The sequence below is a fragment of the Somniosus microcephalus genome, chromosome 5 (assembly GCF_052327205.1).
Source record: "Somniosus microcephalus isolate GS21.2 chromosome 5, FLI_Smic_1.0, whole genome shotgun sequence".
Taxonomy (NCBI): domain Eukaryota; kingdom Metazoa; phylum Chordata; class Chondrichthyes; order Squaliformes; family Somniosidae; genus Somniosus; species Somniosus microcephalus.
Genome location: NC_140991.1, coordinates 2871525 through 2887381, shown reverse-complemented (window position 1 = coordinate 2887381; position 15857 = coordinate 2871525). Strand labels below are relative to the sequence as shown.

The following is a 15857-nucleotide window of genomic DNA, read 5'->3' as shown; positions in this document are numbered from 1 at the left end:
TGGCTAAATCCCCTCTGAGCTTATCAAAATTTGCTTTTCCCCAATTTAGAATTTTTATTTCTGTTCTATCTTTGTCCTTTTCCATAACTTTCCCATAACTTAAATCTAACAGAATTATGGTCACTAACTCCAAAATGCTCCCCCACTGATACGCCTTCTACCTGCCCAGCTTCATTCCCTAAAACTAAGTCCAGAACTGCCCCCTCCCTTGTTGGGCTTGCTACACACTGGCTAAAAAAGTTCTCCTGGATGCAGTTTAGGAATTCCGCACCTTCTATACCCTTCACACTCATTTTGTCCCAGTTAATATTGGGGTAGTTGAAATCCCCTACGATTACTGCCCTATAGTTTTTGCACTTCTCAGAAATTTGTCTACATTTGTTGTTCTATCTCCCTCTCACTATTTGGGGTCTGTAGTACACTCCCAGCAGTGCGATCGCACCTTTTTTGTTTTTCAATTCGACCCATATGGCCTCGTTTGATGATCCCTCCAACATATCATCGCTCCTCACAGCTGTAATAGTTTCTTCAATCAATACCGTGACCCCCCCTCCCTTTTTACCTCCCCCTCTATCCCGTCTGAAAATCCTGTAACCAGGAATGTTGAGCTGCCATACCTGCTCCTCTCTCAGCCACGTCTCTGTAATAACTATAATATCATAGTCCCAAGTATCTACCTGTGCCCTCAGCCCATCTGCCTTGTTCGCTATACTCCTTGCATTGAAATATATACCATTTAGTACAGGCAAACCTCCTTGTTGACTACTATCGAGCCCTTGATTCCTCTGTCCTTCCAATTTACTTTCTATGTTTCTGTTTTCCAATTCCAGTTTTTCTTCCCTCCCTATTGACTCTATAATAAGGTTCCCATCCCCTGCCAAGCTAGTTTAAACCCTCATAGCTCTCAGCCTCGCAGATGCACAGCAGCGACTGCAGCTGCCGCTTTTGTGACTGGAAGCCTGTGTCCAGTGGGGTACCTCAGGGATCGGTGCTGGGTCCCTTGTTGTTTGTGATCTACATAAATGATTTGGATGAGAATGTAAAAGGTATGATCAGTAAGTTCGCAGATGACACGAAAATTGGTGGGGTGGTAAATTGCAAGGAGGAAAGCCTCAGGCTACAGGACGATATAAACGGGTTGGTCAGATGGGCGGAAAAGTGGCAAATGGAATTTAACCCTGAAAAGTGCGAGGTGATGCATTTTGGACGGACAAATAAGGCAAGGGAATACACAATGAGTGGTAGGACCCTAGGAAGTACAAAGGGTCAGAGGGACCTTGGTGTACATGTACATAGATCCCTGAAGGCAGAAGAACAGGTAGATAAGGTGGTTAAAAAGGCATATGGGATACTTGCCTTCATTAGCCGAGGCATAGAATATAAGAGCAGGGAGGTTATGATGGAGCTGTACAAAACGCTGGTAAGGCCACAGCTGGAGTACTGTGTGCAGTTCTGGTCGCCTCACTATAGGAAGGATGTGATTGCTTTGGAGAGGGTGCAGAGAAGATTCACCAGGATGTTACCTGGGATGGAGCGCCTCAGCTATGAAGAAAGACTAAACAGGCTGGGGTTGTTTTCCTTGGAGCAAAGAAGGCTGAGGGGGGACCTGATTGAGGTGTACAAAATGATGAGGGGCATAGATAGGGTAGATAAAGAGGAACTTTTCCCCTTAGTAGGGGGGTCAATAACAAGGGGGCATAGATTCAAGGTAAGGGGCAGGAGGTTTAGAGGGAATTTGAGGAGGAACTTTTTCACCCAGAGGGTGGTTGGAGTCTGGAACTCACTGCCTGAAAGGCTGGTAGAGGCAGGAACCCTCACAACATTCAAGAAGCATTTGGATGAACACTTGAAATGACATTGCATACAAGGCTATGGACCAAATGCTGGAAAATGGGATTAGATTGGACAGGGCTTGATGGACGGCGCAGACACGATGGGCCGAAGGGCCTCTTTCTGTGCTGTATAACTCTATGACTCAGCTCCCTCCCCTTGTGCCGACTTCACTTTTGACTTCTGACGTCACACTTTGAAAATTCTGTATCAATCCCAAACTAACCCCACTGCCCCGCTCTCTCCCCATAGCCCTGTATCAATCCCAAACTAATCCCACTGCCCCGCTCTCCCCATAGCCCTGTATCAATCTCAAACTAATCCCAGTGCTCCGCTCTCTCCCCATAACCCTGTATCAATCCCAAACTAATCCCACTGCCCCACTCTCTCCCCATAGCCCTGTATCAATCCCAAACTAATCCCACTGCCCCGCTCTCTCCCCATAGCCCTGTATCAATCCCAAACTAATCCCACTGCCCCGCTCTCTCCCCATAGCCCTGTATCAATCCCAAACTAATCCCACTGCCCCGCTCTCTCCCCATAGCCCTGTATCAATCCCAAACTAATCCCACTGCCCCGCTCTCCCCATACCCCTGTATCAAACCCAAACTAATCCCACTGCCCCGCTCTCTCCCCATAGCCCTGTATCAAAACCAAACTAATCCCACTGCCCCGCTCTCTCCCCATAGCCCTGTATCAATCCCAAACTAATCCCACTGCCCCGCTCTCTCCCATAGCCCTGTATCAATCCCAAACTAATCCCACTGCCCCGCTCTCTCCCATAGCCCTGTATCAATCCCAAACTAATCCCACTGCCCCGCTCTCTCCCCATAGCCCTGTATCAATCCCAAACTAATCCCACTGCCCCGCTCTCTCCCCATAGCCCTGTATCAATCCCAAGCTAATCCCACTGCACCGCTCTCTCCCCATAGCCCTGTATCAATCCCAAACTAATCCCATTGCCCCGCTCCCTCCCCATAGCCCTGTATCAATCCCAAACTAATCCCACTGCCCTGCTCTCTCCCCATAGCCCTGTATCAATCCCAAACTAATCCCACTGCCCCGCTCTCTCCCCATAGCCCTATATCAATACCAAACTAATCCCACTGCACCGCTCTCTCCCCATAGCCCTGTAACAATCCCAAACTAATTGCATTGCCCCGCTCTCTCCCCATAGCCCTGTATCAATCCCAAAATAATCCCATTGCCCCGCTCTCTCCCCATAGCCCTGTATCAATCCCAAAGTAATCCCACTGCCCTGCTCTCTCCCCATAGCCCTGTATCAATCCCAAACGAATCCCACTGCCCTGCTCTCTCCCCATAGCCCTGTATCAATCCCAAACTAATCCCACTGCCCCGCTCTCTCCCCATAGCCCTGTATCAATCCCAAACTAATCCCACTGCCCCACTCTCCCCATAGCCCTGTATCAATCCCAAACTAATCCCACTGGAGAGACCCACCATGAGCACTGTGTCCAGTTCTGGTCACCAAGACACGGGGAGATATTGAACTGTTGGAGGCAGCACAGAGAGGGCCCCGTGTCTGATCCCCGGGGTCAGGATCTGATTTATGGGAAAGAGCAGTGACATGGGCGATTCAGCCTGGGAATGAGGTCTCTGAGAGGTGATCTTATTGAGGCGGTATAATAGTAAATAGTACCAGAAAGTAAATCTGAAATATTACTTCAAGTTAAACTGTAAGTGTCGGATGAGGGGTCACAGGGTCAAACTAGTAAGAGGCAAATTTAGGCAATATCAGACAGAGATCAATGCAAGACAGAGTCATAGCAAGAACCTGGGAAACATTTTAGAAACAATCAGATGCTGTAATGCGGGAGTGTAGGGTGTCAGGGATCTTCCTGCTCTGTGTCGCTCAGTACCTCACCGGGCAGGGCGTACCCCACAGAGGCAGATTGCTTGGTTTCAGCAACTCCCATCTGCCCAGTGGCCAACATTTCTCACCAGCTCTGTCCATTCACACACCTTACAATCTCTCAACAAACGGGAGACATTTTACACCAATCCGCCAGCAGGGCACAACTTCCCCCAGTGACACCTACCTCCAGGAGAGGGATTTCTTCATCCCTCCGACACGTGGCTGGGCCCAAGGTTCGAATCTTCCTTTCTGTCACCGTCAGCCAGTCCAACACCTTGTCCAGAACCTTCTGGAACTGTAGGGCCAGTGGCAGAATCTTCTCTAACCAACTATGTCTGTGAAAGGAGAACACAGTGCTAAACAAGTGTATAACACACACACACACATGCACACGCTCACTGACACACATGTGAGCACTGACACATACATGCGCGCACTGACATGGACATACACACACTGACACAAACACACGCGCGCACTGACACAAACACGCGCGCAGACACAAACACACGCACGCACTGACACAAACACACGCGCGCAGACACAAACACACGCACGCACTGACACAAACACACGCGCGCACTCACACAAACACGCGCGCACTGACACAAACACGCGCGCACTGACAAACACGCGCGCACTGACACAAACGCGCGCACTGACACAAACACACGCGCGCACTGACACAAACACGCGCGCACTGACACAAACACACGCGCGCAGACACAAACACGCGCGCACTTACACAAACACACGCACGCACTGACACAAACGCGCGCACTGACACAAACACACGCGCGCACTGACACAAACACACGCGCACTGACACAAACACGCGCGCACTGACACAAACACGCGCGCACTGACACAAACACACGCGCGCACTGACACAAACACGCGCGCACTGACACAAACACGCGCGCACTGACACAAACACACGTGCGCACTGACACAAACACGCGCGCACTGACACAAACACACGCGCGCAGACACAAACACGCACGCACTGACACAAACACACGCGCGCACTGACACAAACACGCGCGCACTGACACAAACACGCGCGCACTGGCACAAACGCGCGCGCCGGCGCACACTGACAAGCGCACATCGGCACGCACACACTGACAGGCGGACTGACACGCACGCACGCGCGCACTGATACAGACACGCGCGCTCTGACACACATGTGCGTGCACTGACACGCGTGCGCACTGACACAAACACACGCGTGCAGTGACACTACCAGACATGCGCAGACATGCACGTGTGCACTGACACAAACACACGCGCACAGTGACACACGCACACACTGACACATGCACACACTGACAGGCGGACTGACACGCATGCATGCGCACACTGACACACGCGCGCGCACTGACACGCGCGCACAGTGACACAAACACACGCGCACAGTGACACTAACAGACATGCGCAGACACGCACGTGCGCACTGACACAAACACACGCACGCACTGACATGCACGCATGCACTGACAAACACGCGCGCACTGACACAAACACGCGCGCACTGACACAAACGCGCGCGCGCACTGATTCAAACGCGCACTGACACAAACACGCGCGCACTGACACAAACACGCGCACACTGACACACGCACTGACGCACACAAACACGCGCGCACTGACACAAATGCGCACGCACTGACAAAAACACGCACGCGCCGGCGCACACTGACAAGCGCACATCGGCACACGCACACCGACACGCGCACACTGACACTAACACACGCGCACAGTGACACACGCACACACTGACAGGCGGACTGACACGCACGCACGCGCGCACTGACACAAACACACGCGCGCAGTGGCACTAACAGACATGCGCAGACATGCGCAGACACGCACGTGCGCACTGACACAAACACACGAGCACTGACACGCACGCGCGCACTGACACAAACAGACATGCGCACTGACACAAACACGCGCGCACTGACACAAAGACGTGCGCACTGACACAAACACGCGTGCACTAACACAAACACACGCGCGCACTGACACAAACACACGCGCGCACTGACACAAACACACACGCGCACTGACACAAACACGCGCGCACTGACACAAACACACGCGCGCAGACACAAACATGCGCGCACTGACACAAACACACGCGCGCACTGACACAAACACGCGCGCACTGACACAAACACGCGCGCACTGACACAAACACGCGCGCACTGACACAAACACACGCGCGCACTGACACAAACACGCGCGCACTGACACAAACACGCGCGCACTGACACAAACACACACGCGTACTGACACAAACACGCGCGCACTGACACAAACACACGCGCGCAGACACAAACACGTGCGCACTGACACAAACACACGCACGCACTGACACAAACACGCGCGCGCCGGCGCACACTGACAAGTGCACATCGGCACGCACACACTGACAGGCGGACTGACACGCATGCACGCGCGCACTGACACAAACACGCGCGCACTGACACAAACACACGCGCGCACTGACACAAACACGCGCGCACTGACACAAACACACGCGCGCACTGACACAAACACGCACGCACTGACACAAACACACGTGCGCAGACACAAACACGCGCGCACTGACACAAACACACGCGTGCACTGACACAAACACGCGCGCACTGACACAAACACGCGCGCACTGACACAAACGCGCGCGCCGGCGCACACTGACAAGCGCACATCGGCACGCACACACTGACAGGCGGACTGACACGCACGCACGCGCGCACTGACACAGACACGCGCGCTCTGACACACATGTGCGCGCACTGACACATGTGCGCACTGACACAAACACACGCGTGCAGTGACACTAAAAGACATGCGCAGGCATGCACGTGCGCACTGACACAAACACACGCGCACAGTGACACACGCACACACTGACACATGCACACACTGACAGGCGGACTGACACGCACGCATGCGCGCACTGACACGCGCGCGCGCACTGACACGCGCGCGCAGTGACACAAACACACGCGCACAGTGACACTAACAGACATGCGCAGACACGCACGTGTGCACTGACACAAACACACGCGCGCACTGACATGCACGCGCGCACTGACAAACACGCGCGCACTGACACAAACACGCGCGCACTGACACAAACGCGCGCGCGCACTGATTCAAACGCGCACTGACACAAACACGCGCGCACTGACACAAACACGCGCACACTGACACACGCACTGACGCACACAAACATGCGCGCACTGACACAAATGCGCACGCACTGACAAAAACACGCGCGCGCCGGCGCACACTGACAAGCGCACATCGGCACACGCACACCGACACGCGCACACTGACACTAACACACGCGCACAGTGACACACGCACACACTGACAGGCGGACTGACACGCACGCACGCGCGCACTGACACAGACACACGCGCTCTGACACACGCGCGCGCACTGACACAAACACGCGCGCGCAGTGGCACTAACAGGTATGCGCAGACATGCGCAGACACGCACGTGCGCACTGACACAAACACACGCGCACTGACACGCACGCGTGCACTAACACAAACACACGCGCGCAGTGACACAAACACACGCGCGCACTGACACAAACACACGCGCGCACTGACACAAACACACGTGCACACTGACATGCACACACTGACAAACACGCGCACGCACTGACACACGCATCCGCACACTGACACAAACACACACGCACACTGAAACACGCGCACACTGACACACGCACTGACATGCACACGCACACAAACACGCACGCACTGACACAAACGCGCGCGCACTGACACAAACACACGCGCACAGTGACACACGCTCACACTGACAGGCGGACTGACACGCACGCATGCGCGCTCTGACACACGCGCGCGCACTGACACGCGCGCACAGTGACACAAACACACGCGCACAGTGACACTAACAGACATGCGCAGACACGCACGTGCACACTGACACAAACACACGTGCGCACTGACATGCACGCGCGCACTGACAAACACGCGCGCGCGCACTGATTCAAAGGCGCACTGACACAAACACGCGCACACTGACACATGCACTGACGCACACAAACACGCGCGCACTGAGACAAATGCGCACGCCCTGACAAAAACACACACGCGCCGGCGCACACTGACAAGCGCACATCGGCACACGCACACCGACACGCGCACACTGACACTAACACACGCGCACAGTGACACACGCACACACTGACAGGCGGACTGACATGCACGCACGCGCGCACTGACACAGACACGTGCGCTCTGACACATGCGCACGCACTGACACGCGCGCGTACTGACACGCGCGCGCACTGACACAAAAACACGCGCGCAGTGGCACTAACAGACATGCGCAGACATGCGCAGACACGCACGTGCGCACTGACACAAACACACGCGCACTGACACGCACGCGGGCACTGACACAAACAGACATGCGCACTGACACAAACACGTGCGCACTGACACAAACACGCGTGCACTAACACAAACACACGCGCGCACTGACACAAACACACGCGCGCACTGACACAAACATACACGCGCACTGACACAATCACACGCGCACTGACACAAACACGTGCGCACTGACACAAACACGCGTGCACTAACACAAACACACGCGCGCACTGACACAAACACACGCGCGCACTGACACAAACACACACGCGCACTGACACAAACACGCGCGATCTGACACAAACACACGCGCGCAGACATAAACACGCGCGCACTGACACAAACACACGCACGCACTGACACAAACACGCGCGCACTGACACAAACACACGCGCGCACTGACACAAACACGCGCGCACTGACACAAACACGCGCACACTGACACAAACACGCACGTACTGACACAAACACACGCGCGCACTGACACAAACACGCGCGCACTGACACAAACACGCGCGCACTGACACAAACACACGCGCACTGACACAAACACATGCGCGCACTGACACAAACACGCGCGCACTGACACAAACACGCGCGCACTGACACAAACACACGCGCGCAGACACAAACACGCGCGCGCACTGACACAAACAAGCGCGCGCACTCACACAAACACGCATGCGCACTGACACACGTGCACACTGACACAAACACGCGCGCACTGACACAAACACATGTGCACACTGACATGCACACATTGACAAAGACGCGCACGCACTGACACACGCACGCGCGCGCACTGACACAAACACGTGCGCACTGACACAAACACGCGCGCACTGACACAAACACACGCGCACACTGACACGCACACACTGACAAAGACGCGCACACACTGACACACGCATGCGCACACTGACACAAACACACGCGCACACTGAAACACGCGCACACTGACACATGCACTGACATGCACACGCACACAAACACGCACGCACTGACACAAACGCGCGCGCACTGACACAAACACGTGCGCGCCGGCGCACACTGACAAGCGCACATCGGCACGCGCACACCGACACGCGCACACTGACACAAACACACGCGCACAGTGACACACGCACACACTGACAGGCGGACTGACACGCACGCACACGCGCACTGACACAGACACGCGCGCGCTGACAGAGGCGCGCGCACGCACTGACACACGCATGCGCACACTGACACAAACACACGCGCACACTGATACACGCGCACACTGACACACGCACTGACATGCACATGCGCGCACTGACACAAACACGCGCACTGACACAAACACGCGCGCACTGACACAAACAGACGCGCACTGACACAAACAGACGCGCACCGGCGCACACTGACAAGCGCACATCGGCACGCGCACACCGACACACGCACACTGATACAAACACGCGCGCACAGTGACACATGCACACACTGACAGGCGGACTGACACGCACGCACACGCGCACTGACACAGACACGCGCGCTCTGACACACACGCGCGCACTAACACGCATGCGCACTGACACGTACGCACACTGACACGCGTGTGCACTGACACACGCGCGCACTGACACACGCGCGCACCGACACGCGTGTGCACTGACACGTGCGCGCACTGACACACGCGCGCACTGACGCACGCGCACGCTGGCACTGACACGTGCACTGACACGCGGTTACGGATCAACAGCTGGAAAGTGGGGTTAGGCTGGACAGCTCTTCTTTGGCCGGCACAGACACGATGGGTCGAATGGTCTCTTTCTGTGCCGTAATTATCTATAATTCTATAATACACAAAAACAACTTGTATTTATATAGCGCCTTTAACATAGTAAAATGTCCCAAGGTGCTTCACAGGAGCCTGATCAGGCAGAATTTGATACGGAGACACACCAGGAGAAATTAACATAAACATAGAAGATAGGAGCAGGAGTGGGCCATTCGGCCCCTCGAGCCTGTTCCGCCATTTAATGAGGTCATGGCTGATCATCCAAATTCAGTACCCTGCCCCTGCCTTCTCCCCATATCCCTTGATCCCTTTAGCCTTAAGAAATATATCTAACTCCTCTTGAATATATTTAATGAATTGGCCTCCACCGCCCTCTGTGGCAGAGAATTCCACAGGTTCACCACTCTCTGGGTGAAGAAATTCCTCCTCATTTCAGTCCTAAATAGCTTACCCCTTATCCTTAGACTGTGACCCCTGGTTCTGGACTCCCCGGCCATCGGGAACATCCTTCCTGCATCTAGTCTGTCTAGTCCTGTTAGAATTTTATAAGTTTCAATGAGATCCCCTCATTCTTCTAAACTCTAGCGAATAGAAGCCCAATCGACCCAACCTCTACTCATACATCATTCCTGCCATCCCAGGTATCAGTCTGGTGAATCTTCGCTGCACTCTCTCCATGGCAAGAACATCCTTCCTCAGATAAGGTGACCAAAACTGCACACAATACTCAAGGGCCTAGAAATTCAGTTGGTAGCGCTAGCCGCTAGCGCCTTAAGAGGGCGATAAGTGGGGTGCGAAGCGGCTAGCGCCCGGGCGCGGCGCGATCTGCGCCTCTCGCGAACTTGAGTGAAGACTTAGCAGTGGCGCAATACTGCAATGCCTGCTCAGCTGCGCGCGCAGATCCTGACGTCATTTCATGGTGCAACGCCCTTGGTGCGCCCCGAACCGGAACTTCAGTGGCGCCCCCCTTCTTTCCGCCTGGCGCTCCCAGCGACTGGTTGAGTGAAACGGTTCCCAGTCGCTGTGGGGCTGGGGGAGGGGCGCTATTTAAAGGGGACTCTTCCTGCATTCTTTGTGGTAGCCATTTTGAACCGCTCCTTCTGTGTGAGAGAGAGATTTGGAGAGAGACAAAGGGAGAGAGCTTTCTGCCTTGACTCAGCGCTTGCACAGGTACTTCTGGCTTCAGGCCAGAGCTTTGCAGTTGGATGGATTTTTCAGTGCCATAGCCTTGAGTGGCCACATATAATGAGGGCTGCAATGGGTGGAAACGTTGGGTTTCTGCATTGCATTGAAAGGGCTCAGAGACGCTGAGAGAGTGTGCCAATCATGGCCAGACGGAGAAGGGCCAACAGGCGTCGGCACAGGAGGCCTTACCCTCCCAGGGTATACCGCCAGCACTTCTCCTACCTCAGCATGTCTGAGGAGCAGTGCATTCGGAGGCTTCGATTCAGAAGGGAGGTGGTCACTGAGATCTGCCACCTGCTTCAGAGAGATCTGCAGCCTCAGCTGAGGAGCAGGACGTCTCTGTCGGTGGCAGTGAAGGTGACAGTGGCTCTCAACTTCTATGCCACCGGCTCCTTCCAATCTGCTACAGGGGACATTGCCAATGTCTCCCAGTTCGCGGTGCATTGCTGCATCTGCCAGGTCATGAATGCCCTCTTCAGAAGGAAACGTAAGTACATTTCCTTCCCCATGACCCTGGACAAGCAGCAAGAGTGTGCAATGGGATTTGCAAGAATAGCGGGCTTCCCCATGGTCCAGGGCGTCATTGACTGCACGCATGTGGCTTTGCGCGCGCCTCTAGAGAATGCCGAGGATTACTGCAACCGGAAGGGGTACCATTCACTGAACGTGCAGTTGGTGTGTGACCACAGGCAGCTCATACTAGCTGTCAATGCCTGCTTTCCAGGCAGCAGCCACGACCCCTTCATCCTGCGCCAGACTTCTGTGGCAGACATTTTCGAAGCCCCGGCTCACCCAGGAGGCTGGCTTCTTGGGGACAAGGGCTATCCTTTGTGCACCTGGCTGATGACCCCACTCCATGCGCCCACCACCCCTGCTGAAGAACGATACAATGACAGCCATCAAGCGACCAGGAACATCACTGAGCACACAATTGGCACGCTGAAGCAACGGTTCCGCTGTCTGGACCATTCCGGGGGAGCCCTATGTTATGTATTATGTGTTCTCCTCCCACCTGCGGTGGCGCTGTCACAGCAGATAAATGGTTGGGTTTGTTCTCTTGGTTGGGTTTTTGTTCTCTTTGTTCTATACTCTCCAGAACCTTCTTTTTGAATAAAGTAATCTCATGTTTGAATCTCTGGGTATTGAGTCCTAATTGTGTCTAGGTAGAAAGGTACAGACACAACAAAGTGGCGACGAGGATCGGATGAATCTGCGTTGTGGGAACTTTCTTGTTTTCGACTGCAAAACACTCGGAACAGAGACGGGTGCAGTGAGTAAACAGAAATTAAAATTTGAAACGTGAGATGGTTACTATATTCGGAAACATCGGTGATTTTGATGAAAATGTGGAGCAATGGAGCGCTTATACGGAACGTTTTGACTATTTTGTTTTAGCGAATGCGGTGGCAAACGATAAGGTCGTGCCTACCTTTTTGAGTATACTGGGAGCAAAGACATTCAATTTACTGCGCAGCCTTGTACAGCCAGTTAAGCCAGGAACTAAAACATATAAACAACTAGTGGAAATTCTTGGAGCACATTTTTCACCGAAACCTCTGGTTATTGCTGAGAGATTTAGATTTCACAAACGGAATCAAGAGGAGGGGGAAACAATGACTATGTTTGTTGCTGCTTTAAAAAGGTTGTCAGAACACTGCGAGTTCAAGGAGGTGCTGAATGACACCATTAGAGACAGACTTGTGTGTGGTCTGCAAAGTGCAGCCACACAGAAGCACCTTCTTACCGAGGACAACCTTACTCTTGAAAAGACCATTGAAGTTAGTGTCTCCATAGAGATGGCGGAAAAGGAGGCTCACCAGTTTAGTTCAACAGGGAGAGTTCACAAGGTGTCGTCTGAGCCTAAAGGTGCGCGGAACGGCACATGTTACCGTTGTGGGAAAACGGGCCATCAGGCTAATGGCTGCTGGTGTACGGAGCTGGAATGCCGAAATTGTGGCAAAAAGGGTCACATTGAACGCACCTGTAGAGGTAAAAAAAAAGACAGAGCTGGGAAGCATGAAAGCAAAATGTCTGTATTTGGACAAGAGAAGAAAAAGAGTGTTTATTCAGTGCAGTATGATGGAACAAGCAAAACAGAGGGGAGCGACACCTCTGAGGAGGAAGAGGTGCACATACTGACGGTTGCAGGTGGTCCAAATGGCTACTGGGTGTCACCACTGGTGGAGGGACAATCAGTGCGGATGGAGGGGGACACGGGCGCGGCTGTGTCCCTTGTTTCAGACACTGTCTACAACAAAATGTGAAAGCATCTTACCCTTCAGCCAACAAACATTGTGCTAAAGACGTATACCGGCGAACCTGTGGCCATGAGAGGCGCCATTGAGGTGACAGTTAAATTGAACGGACAGGCTGCAAAATTGCCACTATATGTGGTAAAGGGAAATTACCCATCTCTACTGGGACGTGCGTGGCTAGAGAAAATCATGCTGGACTGGCCTGCAGTCCGCATGATGTCAAAAGGGGAGTCAGGTCTGACTGCAGTTTAAAACAAACATGCAGAACTCTTCAATGGTGAACTTGGGAGCATGAAAAAGATCAGCGTGAGACTGAACATTAAACCTGACAGCAAGCCGAAGTTTCACAAGGCCCGACCCGTACCCTATGCAATTAGGCCAAAAGTTGAGGCTAACTTGGAGGCCTTAGTCGAGAATGGAGTCCTGGAGCCTGTGAGCATGAGCAAATGGGCCACACCCGTTGTTCTTGTCCTGAAAAAGGATGGATCTATTCGAATCTGTGGGGATTTTAAAGTGACTATTAACCCGGTGCTGTCTGCGGAACAGTACCCTCTTCCCCTCATTGGTGATCTTTTTACGGGCCTGGCTGGAGGGCAAAAGTTCAGCAAAATAGACTTATGCCAGGCTTATCTACAAATGCATGTCGATGACAAATCAAAGGAGTTGCTGACAATTGTGACACACAAGGGGCTATACAGGTACTGCCGCCTTCCGTTTGGAATTACGTCGGCCCCTACTCTATTCCAAAGGGCAATGGATCAGATTTTGAGTGGACTGCCAGGAGTCCAGTGCTACCTGGACGACATCCTTGTCACTGGGACAAATGAGGAGGATCATCTTCTGAACTTGGATGCGGCACTACAGCGACTGAAAGAGTACGGACTCAGAGTTCGTAAGGACAAATGTGAATTCTTTCAGTCTTCAGTTGAGTACCTGGGGCATGTGATTGACGCTACTGGCCTGCATAAGGTGCCGTCAAAGGTCAAGGCAATCGTGGAGGCCCCAGCACCCCAGAATGTGAGCCAGTTACGTTCATTCCTGGGGCTACTTAACTACTATGGAAAGTTTATTCCAGACTTAGCAACATTGCTGAAGCCGCTACATCAGTTGCTATGTCAAGGCAAAACATGGAAATGGACTGAACTGTGCAACGAAGCTTTCATCCAAGCAAAGAAAGCATTGCTGAAATCGGAGGTCCTGACACACTTCGACCCAAAGCTACCCATGCAGCTAGCATGTGCTGCATCACCATATGGTGTGGGAGCAGTCATATCCCACATCATGCCTTCTGGTGAAGAGAAACCTATCACCTTTGCATCACGCACCTTGAACAAGGCCAAGAGTAACTATGCACAGATTGAGCGCGAGGCCTTGGGAATCGTTTTTGAAATTCGAAAATTTCATCAGTACCTGTTTGGGAGAAGGTTCACACTCCTGGCGGACCACTGTCCATTGACTTCAATCTTCGGGCCCCACACCGGAATTCCATCTCTTGCTGCAAGCAGGATGCAAAGGTGGGCTTTACTGTTGTCGGGACACACATACGACATCAAATATCGCAAATCAGACTTGCACGGCAATGCAGACGGTCTCTCGAGGCTGCCCTTGCCTGTTACTCCCCCAGAGCCTTGTCAGATAGACATCTTCTACTTTAGACAAGTGGAGGGAGCACCTGTCACTGCAGTTCAGGTGCGAAGGTACACCCGCAACGATCCAGTCCTGTCTGAGGTAATGGACGATGACATTCGAGGGAGAGCTATAGGAGATTCTCCTAGTTTGAAACCTTACGTTTCAAAAAGAAATGAGCTCTCCGTCCAGGCAGGTTGTCTTCTTTGGGGATGCCGTGTCATCACTCCGCCACCTCTGAGGGAACCTATACTGCAACAACTTCATACAGGCCACAGTGGGATGGTTCGGATGAAGGAAATGGCAAGAAGCTACTTCTGGTGGCCAGGTCTCGATGGAATTATTGAGGAGAAAGCCAAAACATGTTCCCCATGTCAAAGGGTCCAGAATGTTCCACAGCTGGCAACCCTACACCCCTGGGATTGGCCTGCAGAAGTGTGGCAGCGAGTACATGTGGACTTCGCCGGTCCTTTCGAAGAGAAGATGTTCATGGTGGTTGTGGACACTCGTAGCAAGTGGCCAGAGGTCGCTGTGATGAGGTCTACCACAGCAGAGAAAACAATTGAGAAACTTGGTGAGATGTTCAGCCGTTATGGCTCACCGGAAGAACTCGTAAGTGACAACGGTCCACAATTTGTATCACAGGAGTTTGCAACCTTCTTGCAAGTGAATGGTGTCCAACACATCAGGTCTGCGCCCTATCATCCCTCTACTAATGGCCTGGCAGAAAGGTTCATGCAAACTTTGAAGCACGCCTTGAAGGCATCGCAAGGTCAGGGCTCAATCCACCAACGTCTGAACAGCTTCCTGTTGTCCTACACGAACAAGCCGCATGCCACAACCAAAACTTCCCCCGCGTCGCTCATGATGAAGAGGCAGTTGCGGACAAGTTT

General features: G+C 53.1%; 1 protein-coding gene across 1 annotated transcript in view; it reads right to left on the bottom strand.

The window, feature by feature from the left end:
• The window catches only part of macf1b (microtubule actin crosslinking factor 1b), a 565261-nt gene that overhangs the window by 466387 nt on the left and 83017 nt on the right, over positions 1-15857 (bottom strand). Inside the window, exon 5 of the mRNA XM_085987168.1 lies at positions 3891-4041. Within this exon, the coding sequence (XP_085843294.1) occupies positions 3891-4041 (151 nt within the window). The remainder of the gene's footprint in view (positions 1-3890; positions 4042-15857) is intronic.